This window comes from Lynx rufus, unplaced genomic scaffold (assembly GCF_022079265.1).
Source record: "Lynx rufus isolate CCGP_SWC_20201006 ecotype Redwood Valley unplaced genomic scaffold, mLynRuf1.p SCAF_33, whole genome shotgun sequence".
NCBI lineage: Eukaryota > Metazoa > Chordata > Mammalia > Carnivora > Felidae > Lynx > Lynx rufus.
The window spans coordinates 3692484-3714583 of record NW_025814849.1 but is presented as its reverse complement, the minus strand read 5'-3'; the positions used below and the strand labels follow the sequence as shown (position 1 = coordinate 3714583).

Genomic DNA, 22100 nt, shown 5'->3' with positions numbered 1-22100 from the left:
TGGGTATATGTTCTTGGCTATGTGTTCTTGAGTATGTGTTCTTGGTTATGTGTTCTTGGCTATATGTTCTTGGGTATACGTTCTTGGCTACACGTTCTTATGTATATGTTCTTGGCTATGTGTTCTTGGCTATGTGTTCTTGGCTATATGTTCTTGGGTATATTTTCTTGGCTATGTGTTGTTGAGTATATGTTCTTGGGTATGTGCTCTTGGCTATATGTCCTTGGATATGTGTTCTTGGGTATATATTCTTGGATATGTGTTCTTGGCTATGTGTTCTTGGCTATGTGTTCTTGGTTATGTGTTCTCGGGTATGTATTCTTGGCTACATGTTCTTGGGTATACATTCTTGGCTATGTGTTCTTGTGTGTACGTTCTTGGGTATGTGTTCTTGGCTATGTGTTCTTGGCTATATGTTCTTGGGTATATGCTTGTCTGCTGGCCAAGACAAAATGAATTCATATAGAACCAAATCAAATTGACGTCTAAACTCATTGCAGATGCAAACCAAACAAAACAGGGAACAGAAGTTACAAGTGCTCACCTACAGTTGCAGAGAAATTTGAGTAGGCAGAGTCATTGGTACGAACAAAGGTAGAATTATGGGAAGGAAGCACAGTGAGGTTGTGGGTTCGCAACACTAGGTAGGACAACAAGAAAAAAGCACAACAGATGAGTGACACGAATGACAAATGGAACCGGCGTACCTCTCAACTTGACGTGCACCGAGAATCGGTCCTTCGCCCAGCAAGCACCTTGGATTTTGTCTCCGGGCCTCACACCTCCCTCCCGCCCCCTGCCCCCACTCCCCATGTACTGGGCAGCGTCATGGCCAGCGCCCTGGCCTGCCAGGGCATGACTGCTGCTGGCTTCCGCCACAGACGTGGGCTCCAATGTGCTGTGTGCAACCCCCTGAGACACCTAGTTGAGAGATATGAAACTGAGCCCGGCAATAAAACAGCCTTAACACAAGGATCATGGTGGTGACGTCACAACTGGTGAGGTAGAAACACAGCATGAAGACAATGGCACGATATTACGACAAATGGACCGAACAACAGAGGGTTCAGCGACAGATACGAGCAGCGTGACCACCAGACGGCTTCCAAAGCCACTCGGTCGTCCCCGGCAGCAAAATGTGCTGACGGATCCTGTTTCCCCCTGTTTCTTAAGAAGCCTGTGATCACGTTGAAACGAGACCGCAGAGCATCGTGACGTGAAGAACGGTCTGGGGAAGCATCGGCAAGATGTCACCATCCGGCTGTTTGGGGCAAACAGGAACACACAGAATCTCAGGGAAATTAACACCCTGGCCCCAGCGTAATTGTGTCTCCATGATCGCACTGCTTGGTGAGAATTCCTCGCCGGTGAAGGAGTTCAAGATGCCCAAAGTTACTGATTTGGTCACAACAATGAGGTGTGTTGAGACATTAGGGGAGAGATATAGTTATCATTTGAAATAACTGCTAAAATGTTGGTCTCTGTGACCTGGACGATGAATTATGTCAACAGTGAATTTCCACTTTTCACAGGCTTTGAAATAAAGGGCCTGAGAAATAAAATGAGATAATGATGGGGTGGGGGTGGAGTGCAGTTTATCTTAACCTGAGCTGCTCATATAATGACTTCCCAGGGACTTATCCCTGCAGCGCAGACTGTTTGGAGAGAACGCAGAGCAGCGGTGCGTTCTCAGCTGGGTGCCCAGAGGCAGTCTTGCACAGGTGGGTCCTTCCACCCCCGGAGGACCCGCCGAGGCTCCAGCTAGAACGCCTTTCAATTTGCAAAAGTAAGGGAAACATTTTGGAATCTTTGGTGGCAATTTATGGCAGCACGTTAAGTCAGGGGATCAGGAAAATGCCAGTGTGCGGGTCTGGAAAGTGCAATAATCAGCAATGTGCGGGCATGTGCTAGACTGGTTGCCCAGTAAACCCCTTGCCGTACACATCAGCCGTTTGACATAATCAAGAACAATAAGGAAATAAAAATTTTAATGTAAAAATCCAAGCCACTCAAAACTTCTACTGGGAAGAAGTTTCTTGCTGGAACGGAATAAAGAGCTCGGACACATCTGGGGTTTCTCCTTACGGCAAATGTCTGAATTGAGTCAGGTAGAGACTTCATTTTCCGTGGACTCAGAGACCACGGGAGCATCTTAAGTGATGTTTGATCTGCTCGAGGGAGCTGCTGGTGACATGTGCGGAAGCTGATTGGTAGGTGGGGGTACCTTTGTGAGTGAAACGGTGACCCCACGAACACACGTGTTAGTCCCAGCACTCAGCTCAAATGGACCCCTGTTTTGGCAGGCATGCAGATGAGGCCAATTTTGTCTAGAAAACACACATCTAGACCCCTACGTGTGATTGATGCACCATCTGCAGCTTTGAACTTCCAACCACGGCTTTTGTTTTATGGTTACTGGGGAAAACACACACACGTTAATAAGAGTTTGAACCTTAAGCTCTGTCCTTCAATGACAAAAATATATAAAAGTTCTAGTAAAATACTTTGGGTTAACGATGATTGGGGGGATCTCCACAGCGTGTGTTCATCGCCACTGGCCTGCCCTCCCAGCGGAAGCTGTCCTTGTCTGCCTCCCCCGATGGCCCTACCTGGAGCACCCCCCCACCGTCCCTGCGGCCTCAGGTACCCTCACCACCCGCGTCTACCTCCAGTCGTGTCTTGAAGTTCGTGGATCCCGTCCACAGTTTCCAGCGGCCAGTAATGGGAAGCAGAAGCCAAGACCTCAAACCCTTGGGGGAAGAAAAGAATAAAGATGTTAAATCATCATTAGGAGGCAAGAAATGCTTTCCTTCTATGTCATGAATGGAGGGAAGAGGAACTGTATCACAGGGACTATGGGATTCATTAAAAAGGCATTTGCATACATTCAACACACTCCTGGTTTTAAAAAGAAGTCTTAAGGGGCGCCTGGGTGGCTCAGTCGGTTGAGCGTCCGACCTCGGCTCAGGTCATGGTCTCACGGTTCGTGGGTTCGAGCCCTGCATCGGGCTCTGTGCTGACAGCTCAGAGCCTGGAGACTGCTTCGGATTCTGTGTCTCCCTCTCTCTCTGCCCTTCCCCCACTCTCACTTTGTCTCACTCTGTCTCTCAAAAATAAATAAATGTAAAAAAAAAAAAATAAACAATAAAAAAAATAAAAGAACTCTTAAAATACAGAAATCGGCTCCTGGGTGGCTCAGTCGGTTAAGCGTCCGACTTCAGTTCAGGTCATGATCTCACAGTTTGTGGGTTCGAGCCCCGGGTCGGGCTCTGTGCTGACAGCTCAGAGCCTGGAGCTTGCTTCAGATTCTGTGTCTCCCTCTCTCTCTTCCCCTCCCCTGCTCACGCTGTCTCTCGCTCTCTCTCTCTCTCTCTCAAAAATAAATCAACATTAAATATATATATACAGAAATTGGTGAACATTTCCTCGACATGGGAAAGCGTGATAAATACAAATGAGCAGACACCTCTGAACCGAAGGGAGTAAGAGCCACCAGGCTTAGTGGGGCCCCACAAAGAGCGTGTCCATTAGGCAGTCAGGAGAAAGACAAGAATGGCCGTTATCCCACTATTGTTTTATATCGTTTTGTGATACCTAGCTGATGCAACCAGGCGAGAGAAAGCAATCAGGTTAAAATGATTTAAAAAGAGGAGGACAGGGGCACCTGGGTGGCGCAGTCGGTTAAGCGTCCGACTTCAGCCAGGTCACGATCTCGCGGTCCGGGAGTTCGAGTCTCGAGTCGGGCTCTGGGCTGATGGCTCAGGGCCTGGAGCCTGTTTCCGATTCTGTGTCTCCCTCTCTCTCTGCCCCTCCCCCGTTCATGCTCTGTCTCTCTCTGTCCCAAAAATAAATAAACGTTGAAAAAAAAAAAAAAAAGAGGAGGACACCAACAGCAATATTGTCGACATCATGTAAGGCTCTCGACAAACACCTCCTCAGTTCATTGTAACAACGAAGGCAAGGTAATTGTATCATTAGCCTATTTGCGGAGACGAGGGGTCGGTGCTTCCGCAGAAGTCGCCCGGCCGGCTGGTTTGGCGTGCGATGCTCCCTCCCAGTCTCCCTGAGACGGATCCCAGTCTTTCTCTTCTCATCCTGCTTCCCGCATAGTAACAATTAACCACTTCAGAGTTTCCTTTGTGACCCTTGTACTTTGAGTGGACACGATTTTGTGCAGACGGATTGTGCCTGCCTGCCCTGCTCATCCCACTTAATGCCACGTGAACGACTTCATTTATTTGCTTCTGTCCCGGCTGCCTGGTGGGGTCTGGGTAACAGTCCCTGCGGAGGCGGGGCGCACCCCCAGGCACCCAGCCCCTCACCTGGCTCCAGTCTGCTCCTGGACCAGCTCTCTGTGGTTAGTTCCCAGAAGGGGAAAGGATGGTCCAGAGGACCAAATAACAGTCATCTGCTCCAAGTGTCTGGCAGACCATAGACAAGAAAAATGAATAAAGGAGTCTTTGCGTTATTCATCGTAAAACTATTTTTAAAGAGGAGATAACACGATCCTTATTTTCAAATGAGGTGTGACTGTTCACGAGAAAACGAAACGCCGTTACGAATAAGAAGAGAATTTGGTAAGTGAAACAGTCTTACACATAAGGAAAGATCTGAGTAGGGAGGTTTATACGGACGTGACAGGCGAAGAGAGTCGATAAATAGCGTCCCTGTGTTCCAACGCTAACGCTAACACCGGGCGGGAGAAAAGTTCTCATTTGTAAATGCAGCCGACAGAAAGAAGACGTTGAGGTCCAAAAGAGTAAGAATTGTGCCAAGTTCTCACAAAGAAAACAATAAAATAATACCAAGGGATGTACAAGAACCCTTGAATAAACAAAGAATTTAACCTATTTGTGGAAAAGAAAACTCAAAATCATAAAACTATCAACCAACCCTCTAATTAATACGTAAATATGAGGAAATCTGTTGTAAACATGCTGAGAGATTTTGTGTGAGAGAAATCTCATTATGGGGCTTATCTAGAAAACTAAACAAGCAAAAATAACCAACAAAACCTGCCAGGAGCGGGGCAGCGAAGGACGGTGGGCGGCCAGCGCTCGCACACAGTTAGGACCTATTGTAAAGACACAGTTCTAAAGAGAATTTGGCAACCGCACATGAATAGAAAGTTCCATGGAAAAGACCCATAAATATCCCCAAGCACACGTGAAAACTTAGTTTATGATAAAAGTGCTATTTTAAACCAGAAGAGGAATACTCAACAGAAGGTTTTACAGCCAGTTAGCCACGTACAAAAAAACTCAAGATCCCTAACTCACTCCTTACCATCTCAACTTCCAGAAGGATCAAACTATAAATGTAATTATTAAAAAAAATAAAAATGAAAACTTCTGAGAAAACCAGGTAATGAATTTGATTATGTGAATTTTTAAAATTTCCCTATGTAAGGGGCGCCTGGGTGGTTCAGTCGATTGGACGTCCGACTTGGGCTCAGGTCATGATCTCACAGTTTGTGAGTTCGAGCCCCACGTCGGACTCTGTGCTGACAGCTCAGAGCCTGGAGCCTGCTTCGGATTCTGTGTCTCCCCCCTCTCTGCCCCTCCCCTGCTCATGCTCTCTCTCTCAAAAATAACAAACATTAAATTTTTTTTAATTTCCATATGTAAAAATAAATCAAGCTAAATTGAGCAGGAGAATGATGTTTATGTAATACATAGGACAAAAATGTACCGATGTCTTTTTAAAGAACTGTATGAAATGCATTGCATTCATTAAAATGCTTACTATTAAGAAAATTTAAGCCAACAGAACACTGGGACAATGGACATAAACAGGCAGTTCAAAGGAAAGGAAATGCAAATTATTTTAAATATATGAAAAGATGTCGCTCATAATTTTTAGAGGCATGTTAAAACGACAGTGAGCCACCCTGTCCCAGCCCACCCGGCTGACTGACAAACAGACCATTAGATGTACTAAGTCAGCAAGTTCACTGTGCTTTTGGTGGAAGTTACAGCCTTTCCGGAGAGCAATACGGCAATAGCTATACAAATTTTAAGTGCACTTTGATCTAGTAATTCTGCTCCTAGGAGTTTACTCTAGAGACAGATTCACACATGGGATCAAAGAGCTATGTACGAGGACATTTCTTGCAGATATATATATATATATCTCAAAAGCGTGGGAAGAGGCTTCATGCTCATCAGCAGAAGGGCTGTAATCTGTATGGAACATCTACGTGATAGACAAGGGTGTCACTAGGAGAAGTGACCAGGCTGGGACACATGTGTCGATGGGAAATGTTCCTCAAGCTATACTGCTAAAAAAAAAAAAAAAAAAAAAAAAAAAAAAAAAAAAAAAAAAAATCAACATGAGAGAAAAATGTGATACTATCAACTATTTGTGGAAAACCCAGCTGTCCCACCAGCAAGGAGGGAGGGAAGGAGAGACAGAGAGAGAGATTTTGCATGGATACTATGGGTACCCTTAGAAACTGATAGCAGTATTTTAGGGGCGAGGAAAATGAGGAACACTGGATGTGAGACGTAAGAGGGAGATTTCTGCTCCTTTTTATTTCTGTTCTAGTCAAATGTTGGGACGTGTATTCCTTCAAAAACTTCCAAAACTCGGAGACCTGTGGCTTCCGCCCATGTCCCCTGGCAACGACTCGACTCTAACAATGCAATATGGAGGCTCAGAAATACAAAAGTCAAAACTGCCCATTTCTGTTTCTGCCAAGCTCCCCCCACCCCAAAACGTAGGATATTCATTTTGGAGAAGGGAAACATCGTTGGTTTGTTAGTCAATTCATCTGGGGTGGGGCGGGGGCGGGGGAGGACCAGAAAAGGAAACCACGGCCGTAGCGCAAAGGGCAGGTGCGACGGATTCTTCACAACCCACGTCTTCGGAACATAAACCCCGTGGATGACAGACCCTTCCCCGGCATCCCCGTGTACAAACGGCCACCATCCGCTCTGGGCAGAGGGGCTGGCGGAGTGAAGCGACGGTGGTCTTGTTCACACAGAAAGACCCCCTAAGCTAGCAAGAGGCCGTGGGAGAAGGGGGCTTGGGGTCCGCAGAGGGCCTGCTGTCCTCCGTCGCCGTGCTTCAGACGAGGGCAAAGCCCCACTGCGTCGTCGCCCCTGGCGTCTTATAACCAGCAGACTGGAAGTCCAAGCTGGAGGGTTTGCGAGCTGTCATGTGCGAGGGGGCCCGAGGGTCACCCACCCGGCGGGCTGCCTAATTCCGCAACAGGTGCCGGAAACAGGTGTCGGCTGCGGGTCTCGGGAGGGAGGGAGGGCTGTGGCCCACTGGGAACCGTGTGTCCCGAGGACGAGAGCCACTCCGGGGCGGGAGGTCTGCGAACTCTTAGGGGGAGGTTAGAAACCCAGATTTCGCAGATTTTTTTTTGGAAATCTCCCCAAATTTTAATACTAGCAATTAAGGTGGTTATTTTGGGGAGCCTGGGGGGGTTCAGTCGGGGGCGTCCAACTCTTGATTTCAGCTCTGGTTGTGATCTCACAGTTCGTGGGTTGGAGCTGACAGTTGACAGTGTGGAGCCTGCTTGGGATTCTCTCTCCCTCCCCACTCTCTCTCTCCCTCTCAAATTAATAAACTTTAAAGAAAAAAAGAAAATTAAATTTTTTTAAAAAGTGGTTATCTTAATTAAAACATTGCACGGTGCTGATAAGACGAACTCAAGAACTGAATTCAACAGGAAGGCTCCCCTTCACACCCTAGGGCGTAAACAACCCACAGCCCTTAAAGTGTCATCAAAACAAGAAAATCTCATTCTTTTGGGACTAAGACACTCTGGGGCTGAAATCTCCGAGTTACACGAGCACCTGCTTTCCACCAGATGAACCTCATTAAAACTGTGTGTCCGGTTAGACACGACAGCAAGTCCAGGGATATGGTGGCTCATTATGGGACTTCTGACACGCCCCGGCCCTAAATAAGAGAGAGACAGAGAGAGAGAGAGAGAGAGAACCTTTCGTTCTTCCTCTTCAGTTTCTCTCCCAGGTGCCGAACGCCTAGCCCTGCCCCAGGACTTGTTCTTGGCGTCGGTGAGCAGAAGCCCCAGTCCCTCAAAGCTGTGCGGGCAAGTACCCGCCCAGAGTCCCACTGGGGCCCCCGACGGCCGCCCTCCAACTCCTTATTGCTTTGCCTATGGAACTTACTATTACTCGAGTATTTTTGTTTGTCTGTCTCCTGTGTCTGAGTCTCACGTGCAGACACCGTGTTCTACGTGTACCACATTCTCACGGCTAAAACAGGGTGTGTGTGCCTGTGTGTCTGTGTAATCCAGATTTTTGCATTTGGATCCTCCCCAAAATTGTAATCTTAGCAAATAACTTTTTAAGGCAGAATGGATGATGAAATGCAATAATGAATAAACGAATGGATAAACATAGAAAGAATATGTATATATATATGTGTGTAATTACGAAAATATATATACCCCCCATCTCTATTTGTCAAATTTCCATTTACTCAATAGGTTACAAACATTATTTTTTTAATTCCATCATAAACACCTTTTCTGCACCAGGAAGATGAATGATAGTTTCTGCTGTGACCTAGCAATTTTGACCGTCCCTTGCAGCCACATGACACCGTGATGGTGACACACATTAACTCAACATATTGCAGGGACTCTTTTAAAATATATACAAGTATCGGGTCATTATGTTGTATGGCTAAACTAAGATAATATTATATGTCAATGATAGCTCAATAAAAAATATATAAAGGGAACAAACTATTGATTTGCACAGAAAAAAAAATAAAACCTAGTACGTAACTCCAGGGAATTATAATCACTATAATTATCTGCTCTGGCTTCCCAGACCTCTAAATAGGGCCGGTGAGGTAAGGTACCGGCCTCCAGAGCTGGGCGGGAACCAGCCGCTCTGTGTCCCCAGGGCCAGGAAATTCGGGATACGGGAGATTTTTAAGGTCCCTTTTCCTCATTACAAAAGTTATCTGTAAAAGGCACGCTGGTAAATGTTGCATAACTGCCCTGCCATTTCTTGGCTGGTGCCATTGATGGATTTAGATTCATCAACCATCACGCTTCTTAGCACTGTCCTCGGCCAGGAAGGACTCTCGAGCCAGCGAGGACTCGGTGGCCAGAGGAAAAATTTCAGAGGCGGGGGGCCCGGTTTCCCCTCTCTGGGCCTCACCGTCACCAACTGTAAATGGGGACGTGGGCCCGACAGCCTCCGGGTTCCGTTCAATGACAGCACGCTGTCATTTCTCCAAAATGACAGTCCGCGGCCACAGATAGACACAGATAATACGAAGGCTCAAAATGACTGCAAGTTGCCTTTCGGTTATTTACACAACCGAACACCTATGGACACGGTAGAGATAGGGAGCTGCCTGGGCGGGTGCGGGCACACGGGGCAGATGACCGCGCACCTGGGAACTGAAACCTGGCGCCAGCTGTCTTCGCTGACTCGGCTCTCTCATGACCGACAGACAGCACAGAGGGTGCCTACTGCACGCGAGGCAGTGTGCTAGGTCCCCACAAGACAGGGAGGGCTCACTAGTCCTGCTTAGACTGTAAAAGGAAAAGTCTGGGGGCGCCTGGGTGGTTCAGTCGGTTGAGCATCCCACTTCAGCTGGGGTCATGATCTCGTGGTTTGTGAGTTCAAGCCCTGCATCAGGCTCTGTGCTGATGGCTCGGAGCCTGGAGCCTGTTTCAGATTTTGTGTCTCCCTCCCTCTCTGCCCCTCCCCTGCTCATGCTCTGTCTGTCTGTCTCTCTCTCTCTCTCTCTCTCGCTCTCAAAAATAAATAAACATCAAAAAAAAGTTTTGAATAAATAAATAAAAGAAAAAGAAAAGTCTGGTGTGGTCTGTGGTGCAAACAGGCCGGGCCTCAGAAGACCAGGCTCCGGCCAGGCTGGGGACCCTCCCGGAGACTCACCTAAAGTCCTGTGCACACCTCCCGCCCTGCACCCACCACGCTCCTGTTGTCCCCAGATAGTCTCCTTACATGTCCGGCCCCGCAGTGAGTTCCTGAGGTCACCACTGCCTTCTTAGCCCTGCAGACCTCGGCCACACCACTCGCTCTCTCTGGGTGTCCGTCCGCAGGAGGGCAGAGAGGCCGCCTCAGAGGACCCTTCTGAGCACCGCACAATGTTCACATCCAAGATTTTTACATTCCTGCTCAGACTTCCGGAGAAGAAAATGCTACAATTGACACAGCTGTTCCCGTAGGGGTGGAGATTTAGGTTGTTTGCAAAGGTTTGCCCTCTGGGAATAGGCTCGGGCCTGTGTTCTGTGTCCTGAGTGAGTGGACGCCCTTGAGAGGTGCAGGGGACGGGCTTTCCCTCTGGGGCTGCTCCCAGGACCCTGCAGGCCTGGGCCCAGAAGCAGGAGCGAGGGGGGGGGGGGGAGGCCTCCCGGCGAAGGCGCCGCACAGTCAGCTGGGGGCCAGGCTTTTCTGCGGGAAAACGGGGTTGAGCCGAGCGCGGGATGTAGGGAGAGAGACAGAGACACCGAGAGACGGAGAGAGATAGACACAGACACGGAAAAAGAGAGACAGACACAGAAACAGAGCCAGAGAGATAGAGACAGACACACAGAAAGAGGAACAGAGACACAGATACGTGGAGAGAGACCAAGAGAGTGAGAGACATACAAAGAGACAGAGACACAGAGAGATAGAGACAGAGACAGGGAAGGACAGACAGAGACAGAGAGACACAGGCAGACAGACAGACGGAGGCAGACAGACACAGGAAGAAGGGGGGACAAGGCGGAGGAAGACAGCACAAGAAGCAGGGTTTCGTCCACAAGCAAACCCCCGTGTGATTCTTGCAAAGAAGGGGCGAGCAGAGCAGGAGAGACCCCGAGACGCGGGAGGTGAGACAAGAAGGAAAGCCGTGGGCGTGGACGTCAGTGAGATGGCCGAGCACCTTGGCTCCGCACGCGGGCTTGCGTGGTCACCGCCCTGCTCTGCAGCGTCCCCTCGTCTGCACACCCGTCATCTCTCTGCGGCACTAGCTGGAGAACCAGGTCGGTTCCGCCTGGCGTTAGGGCATGAGAGGGACCCTGTCTCCATGTGGAGCAGAGACTGATTCAAACCCTCCTTGCAGGGGAGGGTCAAGGGTCCAGGTGCACGCGTGTGCATGTGTGTGCACAGGCACGGGTGTGGGCAGGTGGGGGGGGGTGTGCACAGGTGTGGACGCATGTGGATGGGCCTGGACACGTGCACACGCGTGGATCCATACATGGACGTGACGTGGCCAAGACTCAATCTGGAAACTTCCCCCCAGCTTCCTCTCCCACCGCCGCACCTCCCGTCACGTCCGGAGAACCAGCAGGAACCCCAGTGGGAAGGGGGCGAGGGGAGAGCCTCGGGGCGGACACGCGCGCCCTCCACTGAGATGCCCCAGCCACAGAGCCCCGTTTTCCTTCCGCGAGCGTTCTGGTGGGGGAAGGGGAGCACGGGGAAATTCACGGCCTTCACACCTTTTCCAACGGAAGAGTGAACTTGGACGTTTGGGTGCAAGAGAAATGGCGGCACCCCGTCCGCGGACACGGGAGGTCCAGGGGGACACCGGCCTGGCTGCATCACCCGCGAGGGAGACGCTGCAGCCACGCGGGGATGCCAGCGGTGCCCGTAGGGGCCGCGCTGCTGGTGACAGTGGCTGGTAGGAGCCAGGCGGCCCCCCCTCAGCTCCGAGTCGGAGGCGGGCTCACCAGTGGGTCAGGCGTTGTTCACACGGCTCTCGAGCAAGGTCTCGGGGACCTCGACGGGCTCCCCTCGACCACGCGCAGGCGGCCGCCGGGGTTCCTGCCGCTCAACAGGCCCCCGCCTTGCACAGGCCTGCACCTGCCACGCGACCGCGCCACGCGACCGCACCACCCGGGGACCACACCTCGGTCAGCTTGCAGACCGAGGACGCACCGCGGCCCAAGCACAGTGAGCCCCAGCTGGGACGGTGACAGAAAGGACAGAGCCCTGCCGGCCCCGGGGAGTGTGCATGAAGATACACGGCACAAGTTAGGGCGGCAGCCAAGACTCCATCATAAGATGGCAACGGCCACGGGCCAGAGGCCTCTGGGCGGCCGCCGCGGCCGGCGACAGCGAGGTCTGGTGCCAGGATGAGCAGGGCGCCAGGAGACGGAGGGCAGGGCAGCCGGCCGGGGACGGGGGGCCCGCGGAAGGGCCGCCCTCCGCTGGCCACGGAGACGCGCAGCCGGAGTGCGTGGGGACCTCGGCGCCCGGGGGCCAGCGGACGGCGGTGAGCAGGGAGGGAGAGCGTCCCCTTACCTGGATGGGCCACTGACCTGGAGTAGACTCCCCGCACCTGCACACAAAGATCACACCGTGAGACGTTCGGGACAGCCTCTGGCAGAGGGGGCTCGTCCAGGCGCCCAGAGAGCCGCCCAGAGACGTTACCTGAAAATCGCAATAAAACAGCAGCAGCCAGGGGTGCCCCCAGCACAGACACAGCAGCTTCCTCATGGCTTCTCGGAGGCTGAAAGGCGATCCGAGTGCAATTCCTGAGCGTCCGTGACAACGTGTGCTCCCTAACTTTCACTTCCCTGGGAAAGGGACATTTTCACAGGGTCCGGAAAGCAAGAAATCTGGTTCTCTTTAGCGTGTGAAACGCAGCCGTCCTGGAGAGCCAGCGGGTTTTCCTCCTCGTCCCCAAACCTGAGCGTTCTCAGCGATCGGCGCCCTTCCAGGACGGTCCCCAACTGGCCGCAGCTCACAGAGCCCCGCGGGGCCGTCCGTGTTTGCTTTCCTTTCCGGAGTCTTTGTCTGCAGCCAGGCTGGCAGTCGGACCCTCGGACCCTCGTCTCTCACCTTGACGCGGGCGGAGCTGGACGGCTCCGAAGGTCGTCCCCGAGCTCCCGCCCGCCCCGCTGCCCAGCTCCCGCTCTGACTCAGGCTGACGCCCCGTCCGGCCCCAGCTCTGGGTGGAGAGGGAATGATGTCAGGCTCTCTCCTCAAACTTCGTTCTGCTTCTCTATTTATACCCCTGGCTGCTGCGTCCTTCCTGGGTCCTAACACCAGTCCGTCGAGAACAGCCGGCCGACCGGACAGGCACGCGTGTCCGCGGCGACCGGGTGCTGCCTGCCAGCGCCCTCAAAAGCAGAGCAAACGTTCATAAACAGAAAACGGACCGCGAGCCGTAAGCCCTGCGTCGAGCTGAGCCTTGTCTGCCCGAAGGAAGGAGGCGATACGAGGATGGAAAGAGGAAATCAACCACACCCGCGTGCCCCCAGATAAGCGCGACCACGGTTCTCTCTTTAACCCTTTTAGAGGCGCGGGAAAGGCACGGGGTCGTTTACAGGGCACGCGGCGGACCTACGCCGTCCCCCACGGATCGTGTTCTCCGTGCGGCACCAGAGGCAGACCCTCACCCGTCCTGCGCCTCGACCTGCTCAAGACCAGAAGTTTACCCAATCTACCCCAAATCCGCGCTCACACGCAGACGATTAGTCTCCGCTGTAATTTGCTGGTGACTTGACCAGTGCTTCCCGCCGTGGGCCGTCTCGGCGCCTGCTGGCTGTGTGTTCTTAGGCAAGTCACTGAACCTCTCTGTGTTGCAGAGTCCCTGTCTCTGCGATGGAGGCGGCGGCCCCTCCCCCGCCAGGGTTGTAATGAGACAGGAGGCGATGCGTGCAAGGCTCCTGACGCCGTGTGAAGGAAACACGTAGCACTCCATAAATGCTCACCATGTTTTGCAAGGAAAAAGTGTCACTCGATAACCGCCGGCTGTGATTATTATTATAAAGTAGGCAAGAACACCCAGCAAATGTCAGAAAATTGTACTGTGCCCCGAGCCCTGACTACAAATGGAATAACGTCCTGATTCCCAGCACTTCCTAAAGTCTTCCCAAGGGTTCTCCTTTCTGGGCGACCTCTCCCGTCTCCCCGGCCGAACAAAGCCAGCACCTTCCTGTTTTAACCGTGGACGTGGCATCGGATCACGGAGGCACCCACCGCGACCGTGGGAATGAAAACTGGACAGGAAGCAAATTAAGCGGCCCGCCACACACCCCCCCCCAGGCATCTACAGTCACCCGCGGACTGGCTTTTGATCTGAACCCCAGAGCACAGCTTGTGCTAACTCACATCGCCTGCCCCTCCCACGCGTCCTTCCCGTGTGGAGACGAGCCTGCTCTCAATGAGGGCGGCGTTTCCGGGGTGTGCAGATTTGGGCAGGGGCGCATCACTGTGAGTGCCTGTGCTCACCTCCCTCAGGCCGTCCCCAGACAGCAGCCTGGCCCCGAGGCTCCCTCCCCAAAACCCTCCCTGCCTCCACCTTCTGTCTTCTGTCCCCACCGCATTGCCCCATCTCTCCCCACCGAGACACAAGCCCCCCGGGAGCGGGGACGTTCTTCTGTCTTGTTGGGTCCATATCCTCAGCCCGAGAACAAGGCTCAGTACCGTCCCCTGGTTCTACGGAGCCGTCATCACTGACGTGCCACGTGGTGTGAGCTCCGGGCGCACAGCGTGCCGCTTTGACTCACATACACCGTGAAACGATGACCACAATTCAGTCACCATCCGTCTCACAGAGACGCGCAGGAAAAAGGAAAAGAGGGGCCTGGGGGACTCAGTCGGTCGAGCGCCCGGCTCTTGATTTCGGCTCAGGTCATGATCCTAGGGTTGTGAGATCGAGCCCTGCGTCGGGCTCCGCCCTCAGCGTGGAGACTGCTTAAGACTTTCTCTCTCCCTCTGTCTCTGCCCCATCCCCGCTTGCGCGCTCTCTCTCTCTCTCTCTCTCTCTCTCTCAAAATAAAGAAAAGAAAGAGAATCAATGTTTTCTTCCTTGTCCTGAGAACCCTTGGGATCCACTCCCCACGATGTTCCCGTAAGCACAGGGCGGCGGTCAGCGCGCTGAGCGTGGGTCTCCGGCCCTTACCTCATGGCGACACGTCCGGACCTTCTCGGCACCTTCTTCCACTCCACACCCTCTGCCTCGGGTGACCTCACACCTGATCTCCGCTTCTGTGAGTCTGGTGCTTTGTTCTGTTCTGTTCTGAGTCCACGGGTGAGATCATACGGCATCTGCCTCTTTTCTGACTTATTTCACTCAGCACAGCGCCCCCCAGCTTCACCCATGTGGTCGCAGACGGCAGGACCGTCCTCCTCACGGCTGAGCCACCCTGCGTTGCGCAGAAACGCCACATCTCCCGTATCCAGTCACCCCTGACGGACGCCGGTTGGCTCCGAGTCTCGGCCGTCGAGATATATTAGGACTTGATAGGTGCTCAAAATTCAGGATCTTCTGAATGCGTGCACGTGTGTTTCGCTTAAAGGAGAAAAGCTCTGTCGTGCTTTGGGAAGTGTGCACCAGGCTTGTATTGAGGTAGGTGTTACTTAAGCGTTTTAAACGGGACTGTAGTATCACTATATTCAGAATCTAAACAGCTGTACTAGTAGAACATGGTAGAATGGGCTTGGCGGGGGCTGGGGGGGTGCAGTCACAATACGAGTGAGGTCTGGGGCGCCTGGGGGGCTCAGTCGATTCAGCGTCCGACTCTTGGTTTGGGCTCAGGTCACGATCTCACGGTTCATGGGTTCAAGCCCCACGCTAGGTTCTGTGCTAACAGCACCACGCCTGCTTGGGATTCTCTCTCTCTCTGTCTCTCTCTCTCTCTCTCTCTCTCTGCCTCAAAATAAATAATAAATAAACTTAAAAAAAAAAAAACAAGATGAGCAAGGTCTGAAGACCTAATGTGTAACGCGGTGACTACCGTTGAGAACACCGGGTGGTAGAACTGAAATTGGCTGAGAGAATAAAACTCAAAAAACTCGTAAAACCCAAAAAACACATACATAAGGAAATAAACAAAGAAGCCAGGTGTGAGGTGAGGGATGTGTTAACTAACTCCCTTGTGGGAACCCCTCCATCTATTGGCGTCTATCTATTATCTATATAGCATGTATCAAATGATCACACCGCGCGTACTTTAAATATAACAATCTTATTTATTGATTATACCTCAACAAAGCTGAAAAGGAAAAAAAAAGAAAGTGACCCTAAATCCTCATTTGGCTCTAAATTCACTAAGCGTTTCCAGGGATGAAGTAAAGCGCGAAGCCAGCTGAACGGGGCGACGTCACCGGGTGACTTGCACATGGGTGGCAGGTTCCAAGTGGACACTGTCCTTGTGCCCCACAGGGGACAGCTTGGGACCTCGTGAGGAGCACGGGGAGCCGCCCAGACTCGGGACGTCCGGCGGTTGTTGGGGCCACAGGTTCTTTTTTTTTTTTTAATGTTTATTTTTGAGGTGGGGGGCGGGGGCAGGGAGAGAGCGAGACGCAGAATCCGAAGCAGGCTCCAGGCTCCGAGCCGTCAGCACAGAGCCCGACGCGGGGCTCGAATCCACGGACCGCGAGATCGTGACCTGAGCCGAAGTCGGACGCCCAACCGACCGAGCCCCCAGGCCCCCCGAGACCACAGGCCCCCCGAGACCACAGGCCCTAACGCCCATGCCCATCTCCCCGAACGACACCTCCCCCGGCCACACCGCCTCCCTTCCGGCAGCCATTCTCCGGGGGCCGGCGTGGCGCCTCCCACTCAGCCGATGGACATCTAGGGGGGCCCACGGGCCACAGGCATCGGCAGGCAGAACTGGGGGTGCTTAGTGAGCACCGCTGACCAGAGAGTCGGGGCCTGCGGGTGAACAGCCCCTCCCCTTCCCTCTGGCAGCTCAAGAACCTTGAACTGACCTCCCCTCCCCCCTGCTTACTCCCCTCCCTGGACTGCCCCTCCTGCCTGTTTACTCTCCCCTGTGACCCCCCCATGACTTCCCCTCCCGCCTGCTTACTCCCCCCCGACTCCCCCTCCTGCTTGCTTACTCCCCCCCTAACCTCCCCTCCTCCCTGCTTACTCCCTCCTGTGACCACCCCATCACCTCCCCTCCTGTCTGCTTACCCACCCCGTGACCCCCCTGTGACCTCCCATCCAGCCTGCTTACTCCCCCCGCCCCGGACTCCCCCTCCTGCTTGCTTACTCCCCCCTGTGAGCCCCCCATGACCTCCCCTCCTGCCTGCTTACTCTCCCCTGTGACCACCCCATGACCTCCTCTCCTGTCTGCTGACTCCCCCCATGACCTCCCCTCCTGCCTGCTTACTCCCCCCCGGGACCGCCCCTCATGCCTGCTTACCCACCCCACGACCCCCCCATAATGTCCCCTCCTGCCTGCTCACTCCCCCCTCTTACCTCCCCTCCTGCCTGCTTACTCCCCCCCGTAACCCCCCTGTGACCTCCCCTCCTGCCTGCTTACTCCCCCCTCAGGAGCCCCCCTCATGTCTGCTTACCCATCCCATGACCCCCCCCCATGACGTCCCCTCCTGCTTGCTTACTCCCCCCACTCCCCCGACCTCCCCTCCTGCCTGCTTACTTCCCCCTGTGACCACCCCATGACCTCCCCTCCTGTCTGCTTACCCACCCTGTGACCCCCCTGTGACCTCCCCTCCTGCCTGCTTACTCCCCCCCACCTCCCCTCCTGCCTGCTTACTCCCCCCTGTAACCCCCCTGTGACCTCCCCTCCTGCCTGCTTACTCCCCCCTGTGACCACCCCATGACCTCCCCTCCTGTCTGCTTACCCACCCCGTGACCCCCCTGTGACCCCCCTCCTGCCTGCTTACTCCCCCCTGTGACCACCCCATCACCTCCCCTCCTGTCTGCTTACTCCCCCCTGTGACGCCCCTGTGACCTCCCCTCCTGCCTGCTTATCCGCCCCCCCCCCCCACCACGCTGACATCTTTGCTTGCAGAGAACCAGGGATGAGACCGCCCGGCAGGAACATCGGTCCCATGGGTCATGGGCATCTGGAGTCATGACAGCCATGAACCTTCGCACAGGGCTCTGCCTGGACGCACAGGTGTGAACTCGTGGGGTTAAAGAAACTGCTTAGTTGGTGAGACTGGTTCCAGCAGGTGGCTGTGCGGCAGATACTGCGAACTGCTCTCCTTCTCCTCCTTCCTGTCTATGCAGAACCCCCAGGGTACTTGGTAGAGGAGACTCCACCAAAAAGGACCGCCTCCCACAGACGGCAACGCTCTCAGGGGAGACGCTCACCATCACCCACCGCCAGAAGGTGCGGATCAAAACCCCGCGCCGTCCCCCACTCCTGTCCGGACGGCTAAAATCAACAACCCAAGAAACAACAGCTGCTGGTGAGGTGAGGCCCTCGGGCACTGTTGGGAACGCAAACTGGTGCGGACCCTTGGGGAACAGCATGAGGGCTCCTCAGAAAGTTAAAAATAGAGCTAACCTGAGACGCAGCAATTCCACCGCTAGATATTTCCCCGAAGAACACAAAAATACTAATCCAAAGGGATACAAGCATCCCTGTGTTTACTGCAGCATTATTTACAACAGCCAGATTATGGAAACGACTAAGTGTCCATGGACTGACCAATTGCTAAAGAAGAAATTACACACACACACACACACACACACACACACACACACACTGGAATATTACTCAGCCATAAAAAGAACAACATTTTGCCGTTCACAATGACATGGGTGCAGCTCGGGGGTATAATGCTAAGCAAAAAAAGTCAGAGAAACACAAATACCATAGGATTTCAGTCATATGTGGAATTTAAGACAAACAACAAAGGAGCACAGGGCAAAAAGAGAGAGACAGGGTGGGGCGCCTGGGTGGCTCAGCCTGTTAAGCGTCCAGCTTGGGCTCAGGCCATGATCTCGTGGTTCGTGGGTTCGAGCTCCGTGCCGGGCTCTGCGCTGACAGCTCGGGGCCTGGAGCCTGCTCCTGATTCTGTGTGTGTCTCTCTCTCTGCCCCCTCCCCCGCTCACTCTCTCGCTCTCTCTCTCAAAAAATGAACGAACATTTAAAAAGTTAAACAAAAAAAAAGAGAGAGAGAGAGAGAGAGAGACAAACCAAGAACCAAACTCTTAACCACAGAGAACACACTGACGGTCACCAGAGTCGGTGGGGAGGGGATGGGGGGGACCACAGGCGGGGGAGGGGATGAAGTGGGGGGGAAAGGTGATGGGGATTGAGGCGTGCACTTGGGATGAGCACCGGGTGATGTATGGAACCGTAGAATCACTATGCTATACGTCTGAAACTAATAGAACGCGGTATGTTAACTACACTGGAATGAAAATAAAAACTTTAAAAATTTTTAATAAATAAATAAAGAGAGATTTGGAGGTTGGAAGGAAAAAGGATGGCTTCCTCCCAGCCAGGGTGGCCATGTGACCACACACGACAAGACACGGATGGAAGCATCTGGCACGGGCTTCTGAGGAAACGCTTTGAAAGGCCAGTCCCTTTGGATCTTTGCTCTTCCTGAAGGCTCTTGACCTTGACCCCTCTTTCTGGCTGGAGCGCGGAAGTGCTAAGTAGGAGGGCAGTGGCTCTCGGGCTGTCACAGGAACGGAGACCACATGCTTTTTGTCCTAGGACGTAGAAGGCTGGAAAGAGCATCCCCCTCCACAAGAGCAGGCCCCGAATCTACAACATGGTCACCTTTTTAAAAAATGTTTAATGCTTTTTTATTTTTGAGAGAGACAGAGCACAAGCAGGGGAGGGGCAGAGAGAGAGGGAGACACAGAATCCCAAGCAGGCTCCAGGCTCTGAGCTGTCAGCACAGAACCCGACCTGGGGCTCGAACTCACGAACCGCGAGATCATGACCTGAGCCGAAGTCGGACGCTCAACCCACTGAGCCACACAAACGCCCCAAGATTTTGCTTTTATATCTGATTTTTAGGAGTTTGATGATCATGTGCCTTGGCAGGGGGGTGTGAAGGATTCATCTTGTTTGGGATTATCTGAACTTCTTGGGTCTGTAACAATGTGTTTAATTATTTCTGAACATTCTTGGCCACTTTCCCTTCGAACATTTTTTTGTCTCCTTGTCACGCTCTACTTGTGGAGTTTCAGTTAGACAAGTGTTAGATTATTTGATATTGTGACGTTGCTCCTCATGCCCTGTTTTTTTAATTATTCTCTTAGTTTTCACTTCGTGCGCCAGCCTGGGTAAGTGTAAGGGGCCTACGGTATGTTCACCGGCCCTTCCCCTGCTCGTCGTCTCCTGACGAGCTCGGAGGGTACTTGCTCCGTGACCCATCCTGTTTTCAGCGACACCATTTCTGCTTGAACTATGTATCCCTTGCCACAACTGCCACCTCTCTGCAGAAGTTTCTCATTCGCCCCTGAGGGTTGTCCTCCTTTTCCCCTGGAGCACTGGGCGTGGTGGGTGCAGGCAGATCAAATCCTCTGTCTCCTGTTGTGGTTGCTTTGTCTCCTGATGGGGGGGTGGGGGGGGCGGCTTTCCCTTCTTGTCGTGTGCGTCCTTGTTTTAGAACGAATGCCGGGCGTCACGCGTGAGACCGTGGAGACTGAGGCACTTGGTATTCACGCCGGTAGCATTTTCTGCTGAGCCCCTAGTGCGTGTGTGGTCATGCACGCACGTGTGTGTGCACATTTGTGTACGTAGGCACGCACGCATCTATGTGCACACCACATGCATGTATATGCATGTGTATTTGTGGGTGGGTGTGCACGTGTTTGCACGCACACATGCAAGAGCGCATTGCACAATAGGTATGCACGTGCGCACAACTGTGTGCACGTATGACTGTGCACGTCACAGTTCGTATATACGTGCATAGGTGTGTGCACATGGATGTGTGTGCACGTGTGCGTATGTGCGTGCATGTGCACACACGTGTAGGTGTGTATGCATACGTGTGCATGTGTTAGGTCCATCTAGTCCGGAGCGGAGCTGGGTTTGGGCTCTGGGCCGTGTCACCGTCGGTGCACGACTGGCCAGGTCCCCGCGGCACAGCCTTGCTCTGGGCTGGGCCTCAGTTTGGCAGAGGGGGTCTCCGTGTTCCCGCTCCAACTCAGCTCCAGGCCTTCCTCGTGTGCCGGGACATCAGACCGTGTCTCCTCGAGCCCTGGCCTCTGCCACAACCAGGGTGCTGCTGCTTGCTAGCCTGGTATCGGGGTGGGGGGTGCAGCAGTTCTGTTTTCCGGGCCCCGTGCTTCCATGTCTGGGGGCTCCTGGGATCTGTCCTTCTCCAGCTGCAGAGACTTCCCCCTCCCCGCCATGCCCCAGGGGTGCAGCATTGGCTGTCCTTCCCCCAGAGACGTCGGGACTTTGTCTCCTGGGCAGAAGGTGGAGGCAGGCGTCCTGCCCGGGCACGGAGGCGGCCGCTCACATGTGCACGTGTGCCCCTCTGAGAGGCGCCTCCCGTCTTTCCCCCGGTGCCTGCTGGGTCCCAGAGAAGGGCCTGAGAGGGGGTGCGTGTTCCCCTCCGTGCACAGCTGCCCGGGCTCCGGCCCTCATGCCAGCCTGCGCCCGACCTCTCCAAGCCCGTCACCAGTCTTCCGCTGCATTCTTCACACCCACGGGGGCTCCGTTTTCCTCCTGCACCCTGCCACCTGCAAGCCAACGCTCATGTCCCTTCTTCGGGGGGGACATGATTTTGAGCTGGGCAACTTCCCCAAGTCCCTGCTCACTAGTGGGGTTCAAGAAAAGTGACGATCTGGGGTATCTGGTGGCTCAGTCAGTTAAGCGTTGGACTGGGCTCAGGTTATGATCTCACGGTTCATGAGTTCAAGCCCCGCGTCGGGCTCTGTGCTGACAGCTTGGAGTCTGGAGCCTGCTTTGGATTCTGTGTCTCCCTCTCTTTCTCTGTGCCCCTCCCCCGCTTTCTCTCTCTGTCTCTCTCTCTCTCTCTCAAAAATAAATAAACAATAAAAATCATTGAATTTTACATTTAAAAAAAGTGAAGTTTATGGTTCGTCAGTTATATCTCAATAAAAACATGAAAGAAATAAACATTTTTCAGCTGACCACAAACTGGGAGACTCCATTGCCAGCAGGCCAGTAATACAAGAAACATAAAAGAATTCTTTGGGCAGAATATCATGACCTTAGACAAACAGGGATCTGCCTGAAGAAACGAAGATATCCAGAAATGGTTACAGCTGATGTGACTAGGAAAGATATTTTTACTTATTTTTGATTGCTGCAAAAAGAAAATCATCTAATGGGAAAAGAGTAGAATGTGCTGTGGGCTGATAGCATACGTAAAAGTAACGTGGAGGAAAAAATCACAAAGGATGGGAGGGAGGAGGTGGGAGTATACAGCTGTGAGGTATGTATA

At 53.1% G+C, this 22100-nt stretch overlaps 1 protein-coding gene across 2 annotated transcripts in view; it reads right to left on the bottom strand.

Moving 5' to 3' along the window:
• ADGRD1 (adhesion G protein-coupled receptor D1) overlaps window positions 1–12443 on the bottom strand; it is a 122878-nt gene extending 110435 nt beyond the window's left edge. Inside the window, exons 1-4 of one of the 2 annotated variants that reach the window (XM_047093222.1) lie at window positions 12378–12443; window positions 12249–12285; window positions 2667–2750; window positions 545–640 (exon numbers count right to left, since the gene is read on the bottom strand). In XM_047093222.1, coding sequence (XP_046949178.1) covers window positions 545–640; window positions 2667–2750; window positions 12249–12285; window positions 12378–12443 — 283 coding nt within the window. The remainder of the gene's footprint in view (window positions 1–544; window positions 641–2666; window positions 2751–12248; window positions 12286–12377) is intronic. The other variant, XM_047093223.1, reaches the window with a different exon arrangement.
• Window positions 12444–22100: the final 9657 nt, after the last annotated feature.